General features: G+C 46.9%; 2 protein-coding genes across 2 annotated transcripts; both read right to left on the bottom strand.

Moving 5' to 3' along the window:
- Nucleotides 1-11,171: 11,171 nt before the first annotated feature.
- LOC147987471 (uncharacterized) lies at nucleotides 11,172-15,810 on the bottom strand. Its single transcript, XM_087542390.1, has 7 exons — nucleotides 15,115-15,810; nucleotides 13,694-14,994; nucleotides 13,164-13,645; nucleotides 12,564-12,705; nucleotides 12,074-12,476; nucleotides 11,559-11,996; nucleotides 11,172-11,474 (listed from the first exon to the last, which is right to left on the bottom strand). The coding sequence occupies exons 1-7, from the start codon at nucleotides 15,808-15,810 to the stop codon at nucleotides 11,172-11,174; spliced, it is 3,765 nt and encodes a 1,254-aa protein (XP_087398516.1).
- A 6,152-nt stretch (nucleotides 15,811-21,962) lies between these two features.
- Nucleotides 21,963-23,617, bottom strand: LOC125517663 (ananain-like). Its single transcript, XM_048682872.2, has 2 exons — nucleotides 23,116-23,617; nucleotides 21,963-22,752 (listed from the first exon to the last, which is right to left on the bottom strand). The coding sequence occupies exons 1-2, from the start codon at nucleotides 23,600-23,602 to the stop codon at nucleotides 22,181-22,183; spliced, it is 1,059 nt and encodes a 352-aa protein (XP_048538829.2). The 5' UTR covers nucleotides 23,603-23,617; the 3' UTR covers nucleotides 21,963-22,180.
- Between the last annotated feature and the right edge of the window lie 1,965 nt (nucleotides 23,618-25,582).

Raw genomic sequence — 25,582 nt, 5'->3', positions numbered from 1 at the left:
TTTTCTTTAAAAACCCGGTTTTTTAGTTAGGTTATTTAGCGAGTGTTCGCTCGTTAGCTTCTGGTAGCGAATGGTTTTCGTTAGCTAGCATTCAGCAGCGAACGTTCGTTCGGTAGAATTTTTCCTTTTCTTTTTAATTTTCGTCTAGGGACCCATCCGTGAATATTTTATTCACAGTTTAGTCCCTAATCTTAAAACGACCATTAATTTTTACTCGTTTGTCCAAATCCAACGAAACCGACGCCCACTTCTTCATTATGATCCCCTCTATCCAGTAAAACAACTTAAACATGTTTTTGAAAATTTAAAATTTGAATTCAAACATATTTGTATTTGAACTTCGTTTGATCATAACTTGAGTTTTATAACTCCGATTTAGTTGATTCTTTTTACAGATCGAAGCTCTTGACCTAAACTTTCTGATAAGGCCAAATTCACATGATTTTGGTATTGTTAGAAATTATTTTATGTTGCAAGAGTTATTTGCTTGGTTTTGATGTTTTCTGAATTGTCTTCTTCGTTCTTCCCGATCTTTTGAGTGATTGCTTATGTGTGGTTACTATTGCTTGCTTACGATAGATTGACCGGAGTGTGACGAGTAGAACCATCAGGAGTTATGAGTGCGATTCATCTTCATCAACAGTACAGGCAAGTTCACACTTTTATCATATCCCTTTCATACCCAGTTTTTATGCATTAGTTTCACCCTCAAACATTGCATGGTTAGGAATTGATAACATGTGGCTATTGGGAAGTAGTTGATGAGGTAGGAACCTATTGTCTTGCATTCAAACCCTGGGAGTTACTACGTTATGCTTATACTGCTATGCTATGCTCGTAGACGTGGTTTGGTTTTAGTGATTCATGACAGATGTGAGAGTTATTATTAATGGTTAAGTTAAGGTGGCTACTTTAATACACATCTGGGTGGAATGGTAGGGGCACCCTGGAGCACCCAGCGGTTTTCCCGGGCACCTGGAGAACCCAGTGCTTGCCCAAGGGATCCCGGAGGACCCGTGTGATCACCCTATGGAATGCCACCCAGGCTCAAAGGGATCATAAGATTATTCATGCTAGAACTATCCACCCAGAGTAAAGAGTTAGTGCTCCTGAAAGACTGTGTCTCGGTCATTCATTTCTCAAACACCATGTAGTGCGAGAAATCCAACGGAGGAGATCGAGTCTTGTGGGGAAAAGTGCGTAAACCTCTGCAGAGTGTACAAACTAATCATGGTTAGCTGTGTCTCCGGTTATGGACAACTTGAGTATCTGGTTCTTGAATTATCATGTTGATCTCAACACTTTATTTAATTAATTTGATTGGGTTAATGATTATTATTTTGGGATTGAGTTGGAGGAACCTTCTCAATTTTTGTCAATCAAGTTTGTAGTTAAATAAAATATATTCCTTTGCAGTAGGGAAAATTGGCTTTATGCAAAAATAAACTTAGAGCTTTCACCAGCCAATTATGCATGTAGTGATAGCCATTATTCAGCATTGCTCTACACTGTGAATTTGTTAGTACATTCAATGTAATGACCCTTTGTGGTTGCAACGTCTCATGTTGCAGGAATCTTACGACGAGTAAGTGATACGTTAGGGTTACGATTTCTACACTCAACTTTGCCGTTGGTGTTGATGGGAATCCACAACCTTGTTGTTACTTCCGCTATTTTGGATTGAGGTAATAGTATTTAAGTTATTTATACATGTGATTTACCTCTGTTATAAATCCTCGATACTGTGTGTGTCAGCATACCGATCCAGGGATGACACTTAAGCACAGAGACTTGACCGTCTGAGGTCGGGTTGCTACACTAGAACAGATGATATGTACGTGATGGCAAGCAAAGAGTCTGATCGCCTGACTATACATGATATACACACGAATCTGATGGCATGCAAGGGGTGCAATAAAGTTTCGCTAGGTTCAGAGTGTGGATCCGGACTAGTTGATTTGTGAACATTTAGTTTGTTTGTCATTTGCAAGATAACACCTCAAGTCATGTTGCCTAGTCCCAAAATTTTCGCAGATAATTGGAAGGAGATGAGTAGGTTTATTTGAAAATGTGACCACCTTAGACCAGGTTGTCTTGTCATAGTTAGTCCTTTTAGAGGTATTTTGGTGGAGTTTGGTTGATTTATCAGAAAGTATGTTTGCTAAACTTATATATGAATCCATGCTAGCTCACTAGTTTTCTTGTAAATGTGCTGATATTCTGTCTTTAGAACATATTTATCATCATCATCTTTTCCCCTTTTGTTCTTCTTTTTATTTCTAATTATCAATGAGCAGCACCGCCATAACCATCTCCGTTGTGAATTATAGTACTGTACAATAGTGTAACGTTGCATTAGTATGTTGTGTCATGCAAACAATTATCGAATTTCAATCTACACAAAGTGCTAATTATACCCCACAAAAAAAGTGCAAATTATACACTATTATAAGCAAATAGAACATTTATGTCAGAGTGCCCAAGATGGTGCTCGCAACTTTCTTGTACAAATAGGGGTATCTAGTTTGAATGTTGTTACCGGGTTTTTCCTTTCTTTGTAGATTTGACGCAGCAAGAACTTTGGATCCTGGGCAACCAAAACATGTGCGGCTGGAACTCAAAATGCAGCTCATAAATTACTAGTACTTGTTTGTAGATAGCCTATTGTTGCTAGCTAGTTTCATTGCTTACATGCACCAACAGGTGTTGTACCATAACACATGTTGATCCTCCGGAGTATGGGCAAATATCTATCGGAGCTGAGTTCTGTTCTCTCATAGTTTCTCTCCCAGTGTTACTCTAACTGACATTGGCCTTTGATTGATGACATAAGACGTCCTATTTCAGAAGTTTTTCTTTATGGCATTGTATTTCAGAACTTACATGAGCAACGGGGGTACCTGCTGGCATCGAAACGGATTTTCACAACTATTTGTTGTATATGAAATTTCTGTTATTGACTTCCGAACATGTTTGGGTTTAGCACTGAATTATTGGAGGAGGCGACACAATTATTCTTGGATCTTGACAGTGGCATCCAAGGTCAACCCCTCGTCACAAGTCAACACGCTCAATGGAGGTCAGAAACTGCAGATTCCGTGTCTGGCGCTCTCACCATTAACTTTCCCCTCCCTGCTCTGCTCGGCCGAGAAATGGAGGAGGAGCCTCGGTCCCAGCGGTTCGTGCTGTGGCTGCACGGGCTGGGTGGGTGCGCGGGTACGCCTTCGCCGGGTGCCGGCGCCCGCTGGGCCTTCCCCACGGCGCCCAGCCGGCCACCGTGCCTGTCATATGCAACTGTACGTACTGTAACACATCGTACATCCTTCAGTTTCATTGCAACCGGCATCTTGGCACTTCCGTGAATCAGGTGCCATGCTGATCGATGCCGTCGTGGTTCGACATCCACGATACGCCCATCACCTCCGTAAGCCAAACAATCAATCCTCCCTAGCTACGAGCTCCAGTGCTGCGAGCAGTGGCCCTCCAGCGGGGGTGGTGGCCCCAGCGACGACACAGGGAGAAGCATGAACCGTGGCGTCCCGAGGACCAGGCCTTCCTACAGCTTCGGCTTCGGCTTCGGCTTCTTCTCTCGGTCGTAATCGCCGAGTGGAACGAGTTTTTTTCCTTTCCCTTTGGTACTGAAAATTGTCCAAGCATGTATCCTTAAAAAAAATCTGACTAGTACCAAAGGTGGAGATTGAAATCTGACTAGGGATCACACATTTTGGTTTTCTACATGGTTTGCTTGCTACATCACACTAATATTAAGCACGGGTAACATTTCTACCACTAAATGAACATACATGCATGCATGAAATCAAGATGTTTCCACATGAACTCCTAAAAAAAAAAACTCCTGGTGCATGATTTGCAAAATAAATGAATACCAAACTCGCATGCAAGTTCACACTTCCAGAATGACATCCATAGACCCTGTATATATGTATGCTTTCAACAGCTCGACTGAAGGAAAAACTGCCGTAGAATGGAGTGATAATCCTTGCGAGTGTACCATGCTAGCCTTAAATTTCTTCCTTTCACCGCTCAATGTATTTGTCAAATCTGGGATACTGGAGGGAAACAAAGACACAAGATGGCATTTCTTCATTTTTCTTCTCAGTATTTGTACCACGCAAGCTTATTCATGTGTTGTATTGCTTGTGACTTTCCAATCGGCGGGGCATTGTCGGTTGAGAAAATGATGTGTCATCCTGAAGAAAAACTATTGTAGAATCTTATGCCACTCATGGAAAGCCACCTTGTTTTTTCTAAATTCAGTATTTAAGTATAGAAGTGTCTACAAGACACAAGTAGCTTTGTAGGCAACCTCAAATGAACAGGGCGTGATGTTGTTTCCTCTTTGGCTAGCAACGGAGCCCTAGCGTCGCCGCCAAGAGAACCAACTCTTCGGGTGCCATCTTCCGATGGCTCCCCTCCGCCAGCGACCTCTTGGTCGTCGGTGGTGAGGGGGGTCGCCGGATCTCACATGTGTGGATTAGTTTAGCTTTAGGTTCTAGTGCCCTAGTAGCTTCAGTTTTTGGATCATTCGACGTCTTGGTTTTGCCGGTGGCGACGACCATGTTGAACAAAGAAGCTCTGACTTCGGCACGGCGACGTGCGCAATGCGGGCACGCCGCCATGTCGGGCACCCGTCGCCATCGACTCTACGCCAACAAGACGAATTTCAGTTACTTTTACGTACTAGTCTCTTGCTCCAAATCTCCAATCATCTACGTACATGCTGTTAACCCCTTTTATTTGTCATGATGTCTACTAATTTCAAGCAACGTGTATGCATAGTTCGATCGATATCTGCAACTAGATTAGTTTGTATTTAATTTTCTTTGTGTTCCCCTTGGTTCTTTAATCTTGATTGAAACTGCTTGCATTTTGGACACCTTGGGTGGCGGAGCTGCTCGAGGTGGCGCCGCCGAGACCAAGCAGGCTGCATGCGTACGTAGTCTAGCATGCAAACGTGTACGTGTACATAGCTAGGCAGTGCAGACTGTACATGCAAATGCAATTGAAAGCAATGGAGCAACTCACGTACGTACACTAGCAAGTTTAAAGCTGATTGATTGTCATTGCACCCAACATGACACTGCTCATCCATCCTACTTGACGTGATGCATGGTGCGTAAGAGCATCTCCAACCGGCGCCGAACGCGTCGCGCGCAAAAAACAGTTTTGCCGCGCGCCCATCGCCTGGTTTAAAGCGCACGCGACTCTCGCACAAACAACATATGCATTCCAAAACAAAAGCAAAAAGATCAAACACAAACAAAAATAAATCAAAATAAATAATTCAATTTCGTTATTACAACTCAAACAAATAGTTTATCATTCAATACAATAAATAGTGCAATTAAACACAATAAATAGTTCGACAATACAATATCGGACGCACAAATCATGATGCTCTTTGTCGTCCATTCCATGCCCACCACTTTTCAATGAGATCCTTCTGAAGATCATTATGCGCTGCGGGATGTCGAATGGCATGATAGGAGGCAACAAAATGGGCCACCCTTTCAGCCCTCCGTTGCACTCGCACGGGATATCCTAAGAGCTCATACTGAGAGTAGTCTACATCTTGACCACGCTCATTCTCGATGATCATGTTATGCATGATCACACAAGCGTGCAACATGTACCAAAGCATTTTCTGATCCCAAAATCTAGCCGGTCCTCTCACAATAGCAAATTGGGCATGCAAAATCCCAAAATCTCTCTCCACATCTTTTCTAGCCGCCGCCTGAGCATTGTGGAAATCAAGTTCTTTCTTACCTTCTGGCTTTTTCAACGGCTTGACAAAGGTTTGCCATTTTGGATAGATGTCATCCGCTAGATAATAGCCATAGTTGTATGTACGGCCATTTGCTACAAACTGCACCGGTGGCAATTCACCATTTGCAATCTTATTCATCAGTGGTGACCGGTTGACAATATTGATGTCATTCAAAGATCCAGGCACTCCAAAGAATGCATGCCAAATCCAAGTCTCTTGATCGGCCACCGCTTCAAGGATTATAGTGGAACCCTTTTTTTGACCGTGGAATTGCCCATGCCATGCCTTTGGACAATTCTTCCAACTCCAATGCATGCAATATATTGAGCCAAGCATGCCAGGAAAGCCGCGAGCTTTGTTCATCACCAATAGCCTTGCGACGTCTTCAGCATTGGGAGATCTCAAATACTCCTTGCCAAACACTTGCACAATTCCGACGGCGAAGCGCTTGACACACATGATGGCTTAGCTCTCACCCATAGCCAAGTGATCATCAACTAGATCAGTTGGTATACCGTATGCCAACATACGCAAAGCGGCTGTCACCTTCTGAAAAGTGCTATGCCCGAGCTCTCCGGCGGCATTCCTCCTTTGCTGAAAAAAGCGGTCATGGCTCGCTAGTTTCTCTACAATGCGCCTGAACAACTCGGTGCTCATCCTAAACCGGCGACGAAAATACGACTCGGGGTATGTGGGATTCTCCGCAAAATAATGCCTGATCAATCTGTTGTGGGCATCGATCCTATCCCTCCAAATTTTCTGCCGACCCATAACCGAACCACCGTGCTTCGGTTTTTTATTGATATGCATAGCTAGGATCATTGCAAGATCCTCCTCCTCTTCCATATCAAATTCTTCTTCGGAAGAATCATACGACGAACTCATCTACAATGTTCAATACTATGCTATAAAAAAACTACAATCAACATGCACGCTTTTGAGCAATACATACCTTCTAGGCGTTTTGTCGAACACCTTGCGGGCGCTGAGCGGCAGCGAGCGCGTGGGCGCTGTTCGTCAGAGGACGGACGCGCGCGAGTGGCGGCGGGACTAGAGGGGGGCCGGAGAAGCCGCCGCGGGGTGGGGATAGGCCGGGGAAGCGCCGGAACGGTCGCCGGATGGCGCGGTCGGCGGCGGGCGGCGCAGCTGGATGGGGGGTGGGAGGTGCGAGCGAGCGCGTGAGAGCGGGCGCAGCAAATAAGCGACGCGCGATTGAGTTTCGGCCCGTGCGCTGAACTACCTATGCCGCGCATGCTGTTTTCTCGCGCCCGCTGGAACAACTATTCCGGTTACGTGCGCGCTAAAACGGGAAATTTTGCGACACGGCGCTAGTTTGGCGCGGCTGTTGGAGATGCTCTAACGAAACGAGGAATAATACGAATAGGCAATGCGTGCGGCGACTCAACGCTACACGCACACGCGCGCGCTGTACGAGCAGCGAGCGGGTTGATGCACGCACGTACGTGATCTGAGCTCCATGCCGCACGGGCACATGTTTATACAATCTTAATCAGTCTATTCTTATCTCTCATCTCACACATGTGAAGAGACAACGGGCATGAATGCCCAATCAATCTCATACAACACCAGGTTTGTGTCTCGACATGTGCTATCAAAGTGTCCATAACAACAGGTGCTACTACAAGAGTATCGTGGAAACCAAAGTGTGCCACTTAAACGCTTAGCTCTTTCGTCGTTGAGGCATATCGTCTCCTTACTCCTGAGGTCAACAATGGAGAAGACGTCACGTTGTTCAACGAGCAAAGCACCTCTGCTCTCTGCAAAGAAGACCATGTCTTTTCTCACACTCCCCAACGTCGCCAGCTGAGAGTTTTGCCACACAGAGACATGACAGTCCTCATCTGGTTCTTGTTTTTTTTTTTAAACTCCTCATCTGGTTCTTGTTTGGTCCAAAGATTTTCTACTGCTTGGTCTTGGCCTTGTATAGTAATAGACGAGCGCCTTCCTTCTTCTCCAGCGACGCATGGGATAAACGGTCGTGGCAAAGTAGGGTCGAGTTTGAATGGGATCTTGGTCAAGGTGATGCGTGACGTGGCCAAGCTTATGTTAAGGGTGTAGACCAAGTTTGTCTCGTCATTCTAGAACAACCAGCGCACCATATCGTGGGTGACTACGCCGGTGTGCGGGCCACACATGGTGAGCTCGGAAGCCCGACAATCATCAGGTGTGTCAGAAAAGTAGGTGCATGCACACAAGAAGTCGTTGTATTCCTTGTGAATCCATAGCACTTGGAACATTGCTTATGTACTCCTTTATTTGTTGATATAATGAAGCACATAGTAATGTAAAACATAAGATGTACCAAAACTCAAGGAGGAAATAACTCTCCCTCCCTCATCTTCACAACTCTCCAAAACTAGCACCCGAGTGCAGAGAGAGGAAGGGCAAGGTATACTAGCAGAGCTTGGTAGAAACGGAAAAAAATTCCGTGGAGACCAGCTGCAATTCCCGTCCTGTGCATACCCTCTGTTAGATGCCGCCACGTGTCCCACGACACCATCGCACGTCCCGCTCTCATCCACTCCTGTGCGATTTTTTTTCAAAACTATGTTATTTTTTGTAGCAATTTCGGAAACTATAAAACGTAATGCAAAAAAACCAAAACTAATAGCCCGTCGGCCATTCTTTGGCCGAAGTAGTACTTTTCGGCCACAGCTAGGCCGAAGTAGTACTTTTCGGCCACACTTAGACCGAAATAGACTTTTTGGTCAAGTCTAGGCCGAAAAGTCACTTTTTGGTCAACCCTAGGCCGAAGTTGCATGGCTCATGCTGAATTGTATTTTGTCGCCACCCGTTTCCCGCCCACCCTTTCCCGCCACCCGTTTCCCGCCAACCCCTTCCCGCCATATGTTTCCGCCACCCGTTTCTCGCCAACCCCTCCCCGCCAATCCCTTCCCGCCTTATTTTCCCGCCAATCCATTCCCGCCTTATTTTCCCGCCAATCCCTTCCCGCCTTATTTGCCTGCCAATCCCTTCCCGCCAACCCTTTCCCACCATACCGCAGTTATTCTTTCCCGCCATTTTCTCCTCTGTATCTATAAAAACCCCTTCAGGCGGAGGTGGATAAGCATTCCAGTGTAGTGTAGTAGAGATGTCCCATTATCCATTCGATCGTAGTTTTCACCCTGAGATGAGCAGCACTTTGCTGAGTCTAGCTACCGATTTCAGGATGGACAATAGGATAGTTCCATGAGACGAACTCACCGGTAGTGACACCATAATGAATGAGTTGGCTCACCAACTACGTAGGTCTGGGTGGCATGAAAGGACCTATGAGGAGGTACGTCAAGAACTTCTTAGGTTGCATGAAAGGTGGAAGAAGGTGGTGGAGCCGAAGAGTGAAACTTTTAGAAGGACTGCAGAAAAGCATCCATTTTTATGGACTGAGGAGAGCGAGGACGACGATGATATCTTCATGCCGCCGCTTCCGGGTTCTGCATCGTCGAAGGGCAAGAGTTCTGCATCGTCCAAAGGAAAGAGTTCTGCATCCGCGAAGGGCAAGAGTTCTGTATCGACCAAGGGCAAGAGTTCTGCATCGACGAAGGGCAAGAGGAGCGCATCGTCGAAGGGTAAGAGGGCTGCATCAGCGGAGGATGACGATGATGACTTCATGTAGTATGTAAGATGTATTCCAGTTGTACCGTTTCATTCAGATGTATTTGCATTATTAGTTTGTATTGTATTATTGTAGGGCATTATGTTCTATCTGAATTTCATTTTGTAGTATGTAAGATGTATTGCACAAGTTCAGCCGCACCGTTTAATTCAGATGTACTTGTATCTTAATTATCGGTTGTAGTCTATTTGGAAATGTAACTGAAATATGAATGCGAATTAATAGTAATATGTCTCTCGCATACATAAAACAATATATGTCTCCTGATCACATAGAAGCAAGTGCGATAGTAACACATACATGAAGCATGTCTCATACATAAATACTGACACACAGCTGCGAATAGTCTGAAACTAACATAGATAATGAGTCATACATAGATAGATAAGCATATCACTGCGGGTGACGACGACGAGTCTGGGTCTTCCTCGGGCGAGGACCCGAAGGCGATAAGCGCTGAGGCAGTGGACGAGGCTCGCGATAACCACGACCATAGTTAACCTCGTCTGTCACGGTCTGTGTCTCCTGCGTCAATGGTGGTGGTGGAGTGTGAAACACTGTCTGCGAGAAGCCATAAATGTTTGTAGCTTGGTCATCATCCTCGCGGTCGCCCTCAAAGTACGAAGCACCACCACTAAGGATCGGTGACTGCTCTGAATGCATGAACGGTTGCGACTGGTTGCCGCCTGCGGTAAAGTAAAATTGATACAAATGCATGAACGAAGCACCACCAGTAAGCATCAGTGACTGCTGAGAATGCAAGAACGATTACTACACTGTTCAAAAGAATGTAGTGAGTAGTGTTACCTAGATTCATCTGCTGATGCCAGTAAGCGCTCCCTAGCTGTGAAGGAGGTGGCTCATGCCAGGAAGAGCTCCCTGGCTGTGAAGGAGGTGGCTCATGCTAGGAAGAGCTCCCTGGCTGTGAAGGAGGTGGCTCATGCGAGGAAGATCTCCCTGGTTGTGAAGGAGGTGGCTCATGCCAGGAAGATCTCCCTGGCTGTGAAGGATGAGGTTCTGCACGGTGCACAGAGGGTCATGGTTCTGAACGGTGCACAGAGGGTCGTGGTTCTGAATGTTGTACAGAGGGACGTGGCGGACGATGTGCTGGAGGAGGAAGTGCAACATCCGAAGTCCGTCTACACGTAACAGCTGCGTAAATCCCGCGTAGCTTGTCATCAAGACGCCTCAACCATGAGACGCCCTCTCGCGGTGGGATAGTTTCTCCCCTCTGAAAGCGCCGCATTAAAGCGGAAACCTCCTCTCGCGCATGTAGTGTCAAGTCACCCTGTACACAAAGAATGAACCAATCATATGCTCGTTGTATGATAGACACCACGAATAGACAACCAAGCGAATATGTCCAGATTAATAAAAGACTTAACATATGAGAACCAAGGCATTTACCGCGTGGTGTCTGGTTCCCACAATAGAGGCAGTTGGGTACATATCGCTGGTGAGAGGGGCTTCGATCTGATCAGTAGCAGCTGATGGAACCAAGTAGATCCTCGTTGTATGCCGGTAACGCTGCAGATACAACCCGAACATTTCCCAGTTAAAGGGCCGAACCTCACCCCAGATATTTGTCGCAGCGGTAGTCCATTCGTCAACGTAAGGGGTAATGCTCTCAAGCCAATAAGCCATGGACTTGTTTCCTCCTAGGCGACGGTCCCTGAGATTGACATGCGCGATACATGATTAGGTATATTATGAATGCAGAGCTGCCAACTAAAATAGTATTAGTACTTACTTGTGCACGTGGTCTGGCAAGTGTGGAATATCTAGAATCTCACGCTGTTGATATAGACCGAACTGTCTCATCAACCTATGAAGAGACATCTCCTCAACCGTCACGTCGAACACCAACTTGGCGTTGGTCATCCAAAAGTGCCGATCTCTAGTGCACAATCCAGAAATCCCAACTGGGTACCTGGATGATATAGCCTGAGGCGAGTATGGCTCCCAAATAACTTGATCCTCGTGCAAACTATCAAACTGCGCCATGAAGGACGGGTAGCATCCCCTAATCTGAGTATGCGCAAACTGTCTCTGTGCATGAAAACAAATAAGCATTAGTAATACTATTGAATGGCAAGAAATAATTGAATTAATTGTTACTTAATATAAAATTACCTCTCGCCGTGTCCAAACAGATCCCATAGTAGGTAAGTCGCCGATAGCACGCACATAAGTCCCAGCTAAGTCCTCCAAACCAAAAGGTTTATCAATGTAGACATAGGGTCGTCCAATAGGGAACCTCTTGTATGACCAAAGCTGCAACAATAATGGACATCCAACAAGACTAGATTTTCTAGACTTCAACAAGCAAGCTTTGCACAGGCCTCTGTACGTAGCCGCTAACACAGCAGAACCAAAACTCCTCTGTAGAATATCCGCAGGGTAACGTGCGTCAGCTATCTCTCGTGCAATACCGATGAGTCGTGCATCGACAGTGGTCACGTGGTTCTCCGTAAACATTGTCTTGCCGAATAGCCAAAGAATATATGCCTCTAGGGAGCGGTCAATCTGAGCCTCCGACAACTGAACGTCGGGATGTCCTAACGAGACAATCTACATAGAAACGTAATAATTGTATGAACATCGGACAACTAAAAAACAACATTTGTTTAAGTGGCCGTGATGGTTACCTGAAACTGGCTCAACCATCTAAAAAGAGGTCCATGAGGATCGTTGTCTATAGCCCTAGCAGTCGGGACTGCAGCCAAAAAACGGGTCTGCATCGCTGCTTGCCACCCAGATTCTGCCTCTAAGGGACCTATGGCAGCACCGGCCAGAGGTAATCCCAACAAGTAAGACACATCCTGTAAAGTAGGCGCCATCTCTCCCCAAGGAAAGTGAAACGTATGTGTTTCTGGTCTCCATCTATATACTAAGCAGGTAAGGAGTGACTTGTCGTAAGAGAAACGTCTCACTTGCCTCTTGTGTAACTGCAATGGTTCACCTGCCTCATCTAAGTCCGGACCATCAATCCACTCATCCAATGTACCCTCAACCAGCCGTGCCAAGGGTAGAAGTCCAGCCCAACTTAACCTACAAAATAAAGAGATTGTTAGCGGTTATGAAAAGTATGTCAAACATAGTAAGTCATTATATGGTCTCCATTATATGCACACATACCTATCAACCCATGAATCGGGTATCAGCCAGTTAGTCTTTGGGATACGAGTGACCAACACGTCTAAGTTGTTGCCCGCTTCCGTAAGTGCGCCCCGGTGCTTTCTATCGATGTTACCATTAAGCAACGGATACGAAGACATATCTGCAATTCAAACAACAAATCTCAGGTGCAAATAAAACATAGTATGACATATTACAAATTATAACATAGTCCTGACATATTACGAATTAAAACATAGTCCTGACATATTACATATTAAAACATAGTCCTCACATATTATAAATTAAAACATAGTCCTGACATATTACATATTAAAACATAGTCTTGACATATTACAAATTAAACATAGTCCTCACATATTACAAATTAAAACATAGTCCTGACATATTACATATTAAAACCCACTACGGCACATTATATAGCTTGTGAGTTATTTCTTCCTCGTCCGCCCCTTCGGCCTCGACTGCCACGACCACGTCCGCCTCTTGCTCTTGTTGTCGCAGCCGTCGATGTGGAAGCACTCGTCGATGCGGAAGCACCATCTTTGTTCAGGTCGGGACAATATTTCATCCTATGCCCATAAGCCGCGCATAACAAACATTGTCCGGTTGCTCCACCAGCTTCAGACTGGTCCATATCGTTCCGGATGCGACGGGCCTTTCGTCTGCCCCTACTTGTTCGCTGAAGGTCTGGATGCGGGATGTATACTCTCTCACCGTCGTTTACCTTGTTGAAATTGCCGACGAATCTAAACCCTGTCATCTCGCCTGTCCAGGTGTTGAGCACTGCCTCTTTTAAATAGTATGGGGACACGAAGGATATAGCATCCAACTGAATCTGGCCACAGGCAGCCAACACATGAGAGCAAGGTAGGTGCAGCAACTTCGGTTTGTTGCATGTACACTCACACGTTGGATAAAATTCCGTTCCAATTTTTACCTCGTGTGTCTTCACCTCATTTCCAGAACCAAAACCATCGGTAGGAAGCTGAACCTCATACCTCCTTTCTTGATTCCCTATGAGTCTGACACTGTGTTTATTTGCTTTCTCTATCTTCTTTGCCATGTATTCCATGACACGGCTTCAATAAGGTGTGTTCTGATTATCTTCAATATGCTTCTTTGCTAACTCGTGCCTTTCTCTGAAATATCTCAAAGTGCCATGGAATACAACCTCCACAATAGCTGTGAGTGGCAATGCTCTATTCCCTCTCAGCACAAAGTTATACACCTCTGCAAGATTGGTTGTCATGTGGCCATACTTAGCTCCATGTGTGTCATGCAGCAAAGACCAATTCATTGGAGGCTCTTTCTCTATCCACTCAGAAAAATTCTTTATTGCCCTTCCCTTCTTTCTCTTAGTATTAGGAGGGTCAATTGCTGGCAAGTCACAAAGACCAACTGGCTCCTCTAGCTCCGCGATGAGTGCTGCTAATTTAACCTGATCTTCTTCCATTTTCTTCCTTGCACGGACCTGCTTCTTAGTAAACTCATCTAGTTTTGACCAAATAAATTCGTATTTCCGCTGGTGGCTTTGCTTGCATAATTTTTTGAACAAGTTCATCAACCGCTTGTTCTTGAACTGTGAGAAAAAATTAGCCCCAAGATGGCGCATGCACCACCGGCTCTGCAAGTCCCTCCAAGGTGTTGGTTCGTCATCTGCTGGATTCCGAAGTGTCTTCACGGCCTTCAATATACCAGCATGTCTGTCATGAATGACACACACGTTTGGTCGGTCCTTCACGATGGCAATTTTCACTTGGCGGAAGAACCAAACCCAGCTGAGAAAGTTCTCACCCTCCACAAATGCCATGGCAAGTGGGATGATTTGATTGTTTCCGTCCACACCAATAGCAGTCAGGATTTGCCCTCTATACTGACCGGTCAGGAATGTACCATCCACAAACATAACAGGAGGACAATGCCGGAAAGCTTCGATGCACATAGCAAATGAGAAGAACACTCGTTTCAACACCTTGAAATCTGGTATACTCAGCAACCTCATGTGTTGTACGTTCACATAAGTGCCGGGATTCCTCTCCTTCAGTATGCCCAGGAGACGGACAACATTATCATATGAGTCGAAGAACGTCCCAAACCTTTCCTCCATAGCCTTTTGCTTAGCCCTCCAAGCCTTCCCATAAGGAATGACATAATTCCATCTGACCTTCACTGCTGTCTGGATGTGTTTTGCTTCCATATCTTTCTTCTCTACTATCTCAGTATACATGAGTTGCGCAATGAGACTTGAAGTTAGGTTCGGATGCTTCACCAGCAGGTTCGTCCTCACACAATTATGTGGGACGACAATGGTGACAACCCAGTGGATGTCATACTTCGGTACGTGATCGTGCACCTTCCCAGGACAACCTGTTACAACACATTTCACGGTATAGTTTGTTGGACTTGATATGTGTGTCTTGAAAATCCTCTGCGTAGACATAGCCCACTTTATCACCGCATACTTCAATTTTTTCTTTGTATCAAACATAGCCCCTATTTGTACTTAGTTCAGATTATACTGCCATGGAGTCTCATGGCCATCGTTCACCGTAAGGCCGGTGGATATGTCCTGCTCCCATGCAGAAGGAATCGGTACCTCAACTTCATCCTCAGAATTTTCAGAATCCAGTTCCTCCACCAATCCATCCTCGTCCTCTTCCTCCATCACCCTCTGCATTTCATCCCCTTCCTCATCCCCATCAGCAAAACCAGAAACAGCTAATATTATCGACTGGCTACTCTGCCCAGTATCAGGACCACAAACATTGTGTGGCACGTAGTCTGACTCTTTCTCCGGTTGGCTAGCATCCACATCTTGTGGCTGTGACCCGGATAAAACAATCTCGTTAGCTACTTCACTGCCTTGGCCGGGTTCATACCCCCTGTGGAGTTGTACGGTATTCTCCTCCTTCGGCACAGGTTGCACAAGTGCATATGGGTGGATTCTTCGGTCTCGGCAGCGTCTTAACAGGGACAACCAATGCTGGCTCCTATCTACCGGCATCAACTCCCACTTGACATTTTTACAAGATTTGGTCCACAATGCATGAATACTGACGGAACATATTTCAGGATCCAGACCGAAACTAGTTGTCAACCAGTACTTCAACTGTCTAATGTCCAGTCTGTCCGGGTTAGCTAGTGTCATGACGCCATTTTTAAACTCGCTAAGATCAACCCCCAACTCATTATATCGAACATTACCAGCGCCGTAGTAAACATTCAGATTTACTGATTCAGACATTTTCACCTGTTAGACATTGCCATCTTCTCATTAATCACAACGAACTATGCGCTAAAATGCCTCCAAAAATATATTAACACTAAAATTCACAATATGACTTATATACACTAACTAAACTATATTAATCACAATATACACTACTATTATCCGCTACACGAACTATGCGTTAAAATGCCTCCAAAAATATATTAACACTAAAATTCACAATATACACTAATATTATCTGCTACACAAACTATGCGCTAAAATGCCTCCAAAAATATATTAACACTAAAATTCACGATATACACTAATATTATCCGCTACACGAACTATGCGCTAAAATGCCTCCTAAATTAAATTAACACTGAAATTCACAACGAACACTAATATTATCCGCTACACGAACTATGCGCTAATATTTACATAATATTTGTGACGACGTGATTATACCTTCGAAGTGTGTGTCCGCTTCTTGCTTCTCTCTTTGACTCAGCGGCACCGGCCACCTTGCGAAGTACTTGCACCACCGGAGAACGACAACGCCGCCCCCGACGACCGGAGGTTCAACTCCGGTCAGCCCCCAACCTGCTCCTCCTCCTCACCACCTCCTCCTCTGCAGCTGCTGCTACTAGTCACCACCACCTACTACCCGTCCTCCTCTCCACCATGGCTCCTCCTCCCCACCATGGCCGCTCCTCCCCAAACACATCAAAAACTATCCCATAGCAAAAAATAACACCGTAGGCCGGTGAAGATTGCTATGATCTACCGATTCTGTGGGTTGGATTTGCAAATGTGTGGCAAATGGAGGAGATCGGCGCGGGGGGAGTTCTACAGAGAAGAACTGAGAGAGAGAGAAAGGGAAACGAAGAACAGCAGCGCAGGGGCGAACGGGTGCTTATCTGCACCTTTTCGGCCTAGACCTGGCCGAAAACGTCTTCGGTCGAAGCCTGGCCGAAAAGGCCAGCTTCGGTCACCGGTGGGCCGAAAACGGCCCAGTTCGGCCGGGCCTGGCGAGTTTTCGGCCCAAGCACGGCCGAAAAGCCTACTTCGGCCACACCCTGGCCGAAAACTGCCTTTTCGGCCCACTCCTGGCCGACGGGCTACTAGTTTTGCGTTTTTTTCATTCTATGCTATAGTTTCCGAAATTGCTAAAAAAACATGATAGTTTTGAAAAAAAATCTCCTGTGCGTGGCTTTCCTCGGCTCGAACCCCGCTTCTCGGCTCGCTCATGGCCTAGCGACCGGAGCACTGTCCTCCGCACGATCGGACCGGCAGAGTGGCAGCCACCGCGGTTTCCCGGTCCAACTCTCACTACAGCAGGCGGAACCGATAGCCATGTACGCTGTGCGCCTGAACGCCTCGCCGCCCTCTCCTTTCCATGGCCGCAACTGGCCGGAATGATAGCCATGGCCGGATTGGCCGCCGCGCCTTGCTCCAACAGTCTGAAGCGTCACCACTGTCAAGGACAGTAATGACCACGGCGGTCCGACACCGTCGCCTCCAAGGATGACCACGGTGTCCTTGCGGCAGGCTTGGACAGCATAAAGTGCGCAAGATGCCACATTATACTCCTGCTAGAAAATTAAATTTCGATGAAAAGCATTTGCTGCATCCTGTAAGGAGTTAGACTTTTCTAATGTATTTTCGTGTGTTCATTCCGTGTATCAAATTATATAATGTATCATTATTTGATCACAATTCAGGGCGCAGAAAGCTTGCCTTCTGCAGAGGTTTTGATAAGTTTTACTCCCTTCGTGACAAAATGCAAGTCATTTTTTATGCCCTATGCAAGACCAAAAAATCATCTTACATTTTGGCACAAAGGAGGTAGTATATGATTTTTCCTGTAAATATCATTACTAAAAGTTGTAGCTATCTTCGAGACCATGTAGTAGAAGTTTCAGAATTTTTGCAGTTCTCGTTTGGAAGTTGTGTATTTTCCCAAAAGATGCATTGTACATTCTAGCTAATACATTGATCAGGGAGAGGCATTAGATTTATATTTTTCTGAAAGGACAACTTCATATCGTTCATTGAAATTTGTTCAGTACAAATAATGGTCCTGATAATCTCAGGGAACTCACTGTACCATCCTGACGATTACAAGATCATTATACCAACAGGACATTACAAGAGAGATTTACATGGTGAAAGTCACTCAAAACAAACTTCAGGGATCTACAGTATAATGTACTAAAATATCAAGGCACCATTTTGGGATCTGTCTTGGACTCTTGGTCTGCTCTCTTCACCTTTGTCGATTAACGACGAGCAATCTGATTATCCACTAGTTCCAGATTATGTCTTACAACTAAAGCTTCAACTAGTCCCAGATTGTCCACTTGATTAACATAGCCCCTGTTACCTACTTGTAAACATCAAATGTGATCTGGGATATCACACCATAGCCCACGGGTGTGAATTAGAAGAGATCGTGACATCACCATTCATCAGCACAAACTCTGCCGGCAGCGGCGACCAATTTTAATTGATTCATGTTCTCAGTTCCCACGCAGCAATGAATGAGCACTAGAGTGGTACAACATTTGTCATCAATTTTACATTCCTAGCCGATCTCCAAGAAATCAGCAGGCATTTCATCTTCTCCAATGGTTTCTTCTTGCTCTCATTTTCTGCAATGCTATTGGTCAGAGGAAAACATCAGCATTTTTGTAGCATCATCCACTCGCAAGTGGTCGTATGCCTGACCACTGCAATCAGCTATTTAATCTCTACAAAGAACAAGTCGAGCACACAATCAGGTTCTTCACCAAGTCATATATGCAAAAATAATGTAAATGCATTCACCTAATAGTTTCAGCAAGGTCCATGAAGTAGAGATATGCTTCATCAATGCATACGCACTTTGCATATTCTGAAAAATAAGAATCTTAATCGTTGGGTTCTTATTTAGTTACATCAAGGTTGACATGCTAACACCTACAAATCCTCACAGGTAACTAGTAAAGGTACTGAATAACGATGAAACAAAAGGCGTCACAACTTTCATCAGAATAAATAGAATGAATGCAGAAACAACAAAATGATGAATGGGGGATGAGGCGGCCGCGGCCAGCGGAAGAGAGAAGGAATTCGGCGCGCACCTATGTCTTGTGGCCGGCGGCCGCGCTCGATTTATCCCATGTTGGACGAGCGGGCCAGTGGCGGACGACGGAGGCGACAGCGGCGGCGTCGGCGGCGGCAGATTAGGGATGCGCTGGCTTGTACCGGGTGAGCTAACTCGAGTCTAGATTGGGACCGAGCTGGGCCGAGCGACGTTTCCTAGAGCCGAGAAGTGGGATCAAGTCGACAAAAGCCATGGACAGGAGCGGATGAGAGGGGGACATGCGACGGTGTCGTGGGACGCGTGGCGGCATCTGACAGAGGGTATGCACAGGACGGGATTTGCAGCCAGTTTGCATGGAATTTTTTTGGGTAGAAACTGCTGGGGGCCAAGGCCAAAACATGAGTGTTTGAGGGTGCAAATTGCTAAAAACTTTCTCATCTAGGCCCTGAAAAAAGCTCCACCATTAGTAGAGGTGAGGAAATGGGGAGATAGCTGGTAGGTGTAGTCCTGTGAAGACATGAATAGGCTTGTTATATTTTATTTCATTTTTTGAGATAAAAGATAGGCATTTTCTATGTATGAGGCAATGATAAGGCGGATCAGGACGTGCGTGACAGACGAGGACAACGCGGGGGGGGGGGGGGGGGGGGGGGCAAGGCCCGAGTTTTCCACCTTAGAAAAAACAAGTTGCTTCCTGTATTTCGTGGTGATGAATTACAATCTATTGGTTCCTCTTCAAAATCGAAAGATGACATCGCTAGTATCGATGATTCTGAATAAGTATTTATACTGGGTGATTGCCCCATGGGATGTTGATGTTAGGGTTTAGCCAACTGAAGAACAATTTTGTATATGGTTATGCATATATTGTTCTGACATTTTTGCACTATATCATTTATTCCTGTTGAAAACCTTTATTTTTGAGCCATATCTAATAGTTATTTTAAGTGCTATTTGAAATATAGCACGTTATTGGCATGCTATATCATGTATAGCATCTGGAGGAGGCCGCCGCTATTTCTCTTAGCATGCTATATTTTCGGGCATCTCCAGCCGTTGGCCCCCCCAGGACGCATAAAAATCGCCCCCTGGGGGCGAGCCGGCGATACAATCGGCGCTTGGGGCGGTTTTGCGCCCAGTTGTCGCCCCCAGGCGCCGAAATTGACCCACTTTGCAGCCCAATTTCGGCGAATAAAGGCCCATATGGGCGAGAATAGGCCCATATTTCGGCGTGGTTTCGCCGTGTCTCGGCGTTCAATTATCAACACAATTATTTCTTATCACATATTTCATCACAGAAAAATCAAATACTTCAACAAAATAGTACAACAACAAATAGTTCAATACAAATTATATAGTTCAACAAATAAAAACTCGTATTTCATCACACGGCGTCCCCCTTGAGCCTCCATAGGTGCTCAATCAGATCTTTCTGCAGTTGATGATGCACCTGTGGGTCTCGGATCTCCTGACGCATACTGAGATAGGCAGTCCAAGTTGCCGGTAGCTGGTGATCAATTTCGGCTAGAGGACCCTGCCTATAGTATGGTTCAGTGTCAAACACTGGGTCTTCTTGCTCGCTCTCGATGATCATGTTGTGCAAGATGACACAGCAAGTCATAATCTCCCACATTTGATCTTTGGACCAGGTCTGAGCGGGGTACCGAACAACAGCAAATCGAGATTGGAGCACACCAAATGCCCGCTCGACATCCTTCCTGCAAGCCTCCTGAAGCTTCGCAAACCAGGCGTTCTTGCCTCCTGCCACAGGGTTTGACATCGTCTTCACGAATGTCGACCATCTCGGATAGATGCCGTCAGCTAGATAGTACTGAGTTCCTGGCATACCAAAGAAGGAGTGCCAAATCCAGAGGTCCTGTGTGGCTACCACCTCAAGCACCACACTGCAACCGCCTTTGGCGCCTTTGTACATCCCCTGCCAACCAAATGGGCAATTCTTCCATTTTCAATGCATGCAGTCGATGCTTCCAAGCATCCCAGGAAATCCTCTTGCTGCATTCTGGGTTAGGATCCGAGCAGTGTCTTCCACATTGGGTGTTCTCAAGTATTGTGGCCCAAACACTGCCACCACTGCCCGACAGAACTTGTAGAAACACTCTATGCTGGTGGACTCGGCCATGCGCCCATAGTCGTCGAGTGAATCACTGAGAGCTTCATATGCAAGCATCCTCATCGCTGTCGTGCACTTCTGGATGGAGGTGAATCCAAGAGCGCCAGTGCAATCCATCTTGCACTTGAAGTAGTTGTCGAACTCCCGGATGGAATTCACAATCCTGGGGAAGAGCTTTCGGCTCATCCGATAACGGCGCCGAAATGTTCTCTCGCCATGAAGTGGAGCATCGGCGAAGTAGTCGGAGTAGGGCATGCAGTAGCCTTGGAGATGATGTCGATTCTTTGCTTTCACCCGCCCCGGTGCCGAGCCACCTCGCCGCGGCTTTTCATTGCTCGCCAGCAGTTGGGCGAGGGCGGCGAGCACCATGAGATGCTCTTCTTCCTGGACGTCGGCCGCGGCTTCCTCCTCCAGCAGCGCGGCGGGCTCTTCCTCCTCATCCGAGTCCATCGCCGAGACAGGCAAGACGCCGAACACCTTGCGCTCGGTGGGCGTGTACCCGCCGTTAAACCGCGCCTCCGCGGCCGGAAACGCCCAGCTGCTGTTGGAGGGGCTGCCGCGGCGAAGCGCTGCTATTTTCCGGCGGGGAATGGCTATCTAGCGGAGTAGGGCGGCGGCCGTCGCCGGGATATAGCTAGTGGTGGCCGAGGGCGCGGGGGGTGCGAGGCGAGTCGGGGGAAGAAAACCTTAACTTTTCCCCTGTCGGTGTGGGCCAGGCGTGCTTTTCCCTAGCGCCGGAGCCCCCAACTGCTCCTCAGCGCGCCGGGTTCGGTCTGTGACCGCCGGGCAGAAAAAAGGTCCGAACCGGCGATTTTCGACGTCCTGAGAACGCGACTGGGCCTTTTTTCGGCGTCGGCGCCGAAAAAATGGCCTGGGGGGGCCTGTTGGGGGCGCGGCTGGAGATGCCCTTACCTTGCACAGAACTAGCAAAAAAAAAAAGATAGCTAGACACAGAGACTTTTTGCTGCCCTTTTGCTTGGGGACATTTTCCTTTTTAACAAGAGAACATGCATGATAGTTTATTGTTACACGTACACATACGACATGGATAATAGCGGTCGCGATGTAATCGACGACATAGGTAGGACGTCACAAATGCACGATGGAGTAGTACTAGGGCAGATGCTGCCGCTGCCTGCGAGCTTACTTAACTCGGAACGTATGTAGGTGCGCACGCATGATGGACATCACATGGTCGGGTAAGCGGTGTCGAGCGCGATGCCGCAGAGCCCCCCGCCTCCGACATCGCGGCGCATACGGATGTAGCCGGCCTCGCCCCACGTCTGGCCCCACGAGTTCTTGACGAGCCAGTACTTGAGCCCCGAGGAGGCGTCGGTGCCGTAGCCGACGGTCACCACGGCGTGGCTCATTTGGATCCCGCAGGGGGCCGAGAAGACGCCGCTCTTGTAGAACTGCATGCTGCTGGGGACCTCGATGGCCACCCCGATGGGCTGCCTCGCGACGGCGCTCTGCAGGGCCAGCTCGTTCTTGGCGACCGCCGCGTGCCCGGTGATGGTGACGGCGGGCTTGGCGCGGAAGCAGACGCCTCTCACCGCCTTGTATGGGTACAGCGCCGCTGTGGTGAGGCCGCCGTTCTCCATGATCCACTGGAAGGCCTTGTGGTAGTAGCCGCGGTTGCAGCCGCCGTCGTACTTGTCGCAGTCCACCAGCTGCTGCTCCGATAGGGGCACCAGCTTCCCTGTCTTGATGAAGTAGAGACTCTCCATCGTTGCCACCGCCGAGAACGCCCAGCAGCTGACTGCATGCACCCGGTCCGGTCCGGGCACAGGAACAGATTAGTTAAAGGAGGCCAGTACTTACGTAGTTGAAATGGATGAGGTTCCCCTAAACAAGCTCTAATGATAAGTGTCACCATGAAATAACATCGCTCTGACGTTTCAACAACTATAAAATTGTCATCTGAAAAACACCTTAAAGAAATTGAAACTTGTCTACCTCAAAAAAAAAATCAAAACTTGTCATTCAAACATAAAGTAAATAAAGTTGTCATCCTCGAATAACTAAACATATCAATTAAAACATCAGGACTGAATTTCTTCGTGTAAAGCGTGTGGCACTTACCAGGGCCTAAAAAACGTTAAAATAATTGGTAAATACGTACAGCATTGCGAGCCTTGGTTCTTGACCGGCGTCACGGCGCCTTTGGCCCTCCAGTCCACGCTGGGCGGAGGCGGAGCCTCCAAGGAGTCGTCGCCACCGCCGGACGACCAGAGGCCGTCAGCCTCGGCGGCCGTCGTGATGACCGAGTCAGTGTGACCGCCGGCGTCGTGTGACGACGCGTACCTTGCGACGAACTCCTCCCCGGTGAGGTCGGCGAATTGGTTCTCGCCGAGCTCGTAGGTGAGGTCGCCGCGCCTGTTGGTGGCATCGATGTACTCCACGTTGCTGCGGTACACCTCGAAGCGCCGCAGCCTCTCCTCCGCGCTCAGGTAGGAACGGTTGTGTGTGGCCTGCCACTGGCGAAACCTGTCCATCATCAGCATGTCACCGGCGTCGACGTGGCCGCCCGACGCCGCAGGGAAGGCGGCGAACAGGCCGCCCATTAGCAGAACTACTGTAGGGGTCACCGGCCATGTGCCGCCAGCCATGTCGATCGATCGATCTACACAAACTTCTGCTTGAGCATGCAAGTGTAGACGGGCGTTTATATAGTGCGAGAGTTACAAGTGGAGCGCGGGAGCATGTCTTCAGGCAGTGTCGGGTTGGCTGTCGGCCGGCGACGGACGCATGCCGGAATGTCGATGCACGTACTACTAGCTAGTTGAGGAATGGTAACGATCTGCGTTTTGTCTTGGTGCCTTACTTGTAGCAGTGCACTATGCCCATGCATGCCTGGGCGCACGAGTTGGTTGGGTTGCCTTGCCCTGCACACTAACTGATGAGGGCCGGACACCGGTTTGTATACTAACTAATGCACCTTGTCGCCTTCCCAATTCTGTCAACATTTTCGTCTTCTAGCACAGTGCACGCATGCCAAATTTCAACTTAGCCGTGTTTCAGGCTTTCAGCCAGTGTTGATAATTTCAACTGATTGACAATACGCAGGATTTAACAACACGCCGCCTTTAAGAGCGGTTGGTGCTCCGATCATTGTAGTATAGACCACGTACGAAGCGAGTGCGTTCAACGAAAAATAACCTGCAGGGAGAAGCATTTTTGTTATTAAATTCCAAATCATGTCTACATTGCCAAAACGATCAAAGTAAGGCATAAGCTCCCACCCATATTAGTGTTTTGAATCTATTTGATATACCGACCAACCAATAATCAAATATATTGGCAACACTTATGTGCGGATACAGACTTGAAACTATTTGGATGACTGACCATGTTGAATGCGCAAAGTTGATTATCTCGTCATGAGCACAAAAGCAACACTTATTACTTACGTTGCCCCGTGCAAGATTGTCTTTGGTTAGTACAACTCCCCAACAAAGATACCATATGAAGATTTTAACTTCTAGTGGAATCTTTGACTTGCAAATTTTCTTGTTATTACTCACTCGTACCTCAGAATGCGTGAGCCCATGGTATATAGTCTACTGTGAAAGCCCCAATGTAGTAAGGTTCCAATGAAACACATCCTGGCCTTATTTCAGGTTAATCAAATCTAGTCGGGATAAAAGATTATGCCATGATATAAGCCCCGGGCCAATCAAATCCCGTCTGCATGAAATATTCGGCGGGGATAAACTGAGCACTTGTGCAATAGTATTATTCTTATCGTGAGTAATGATGTAGAAGGCTGGATATTGTTTTCAGAGACTACTATTGCGTAGCCATATGTCGTCCCATAAATGAATCTTCGACCTGTCCTTTATTGAGAAGGACCCAAAGCGAAAGAGATATTTCTTTGCCGCCATTAGGCCAACCCAAAAGTGCGAGTCGCCATGTTTTCAATAGGCCCGAGGCACCGCCTTTGCTGCCAATGTGCATCATGGTTTGCCAAATACTATCCTCGGAAAGAAGTTTGAAAAACCATTTACTAAGTAGGGCCTCATTCTTGACCTACAAATCATGAATTGCAAGGCCACCTTGGTCTTTCGGCCTACAAACCATGCTTCCTTTGGCGAGCCTGTATTTTTCTATTTACTGTCTCCTTTTCAAAAGAATCTGGATCTAAAATATTCCGGTCTTTGCAGGACACCTTTTGTGAGTTGGAAGAAAGAAAACATATAGGTAACCATATTTGCGAGGAGAGAGTTAATCAAAACCAGTTGTCCTTCAACTGAGAGCGACATGTCTTTCCAACTGTTCAACCGCTTCTCTAGACGCTCCTCTACATGCTTCCACGTGATGAGACGCTGATAGTGAATCGGAATTCCCAGACATTTAATCCGGAATTGGCCATGTGCGCAACTAAACATGTCAGTATAATCGGCAACCGCCTCAACGGCTTCTCCAAAGCAGAAGAGTTCACTTTTATGTAAGTTAATTTTGAGTCCCGATATTTGCTCAAATGATGAAAGTAGGAGTTTCAGGTTTTGAGCCTTGTCCAGTGTAACGCCCCGGACACACCCGCCGGTGGTCGTTAATCCTGGCGGGATCTAGACTGACCCCACAGATCA

The sequence above is a fragment of the Triticum urartu genome, chromosome 2A (assembly GCF_056163025.1).
Source record: "Triticum urartu cultivar PI428250 chromosome 2A, HENAU_Tu73, whole genome shotgun sequence".
NCBI lineage: Eukaryota > Viridiplantae > Streptophyta > Magnoliopsida > Poales > Poaceae > Triticum > Triticum urartu.
This window is presented reverse-complemented; position numbering and strand designations above follow the sequence as displayed.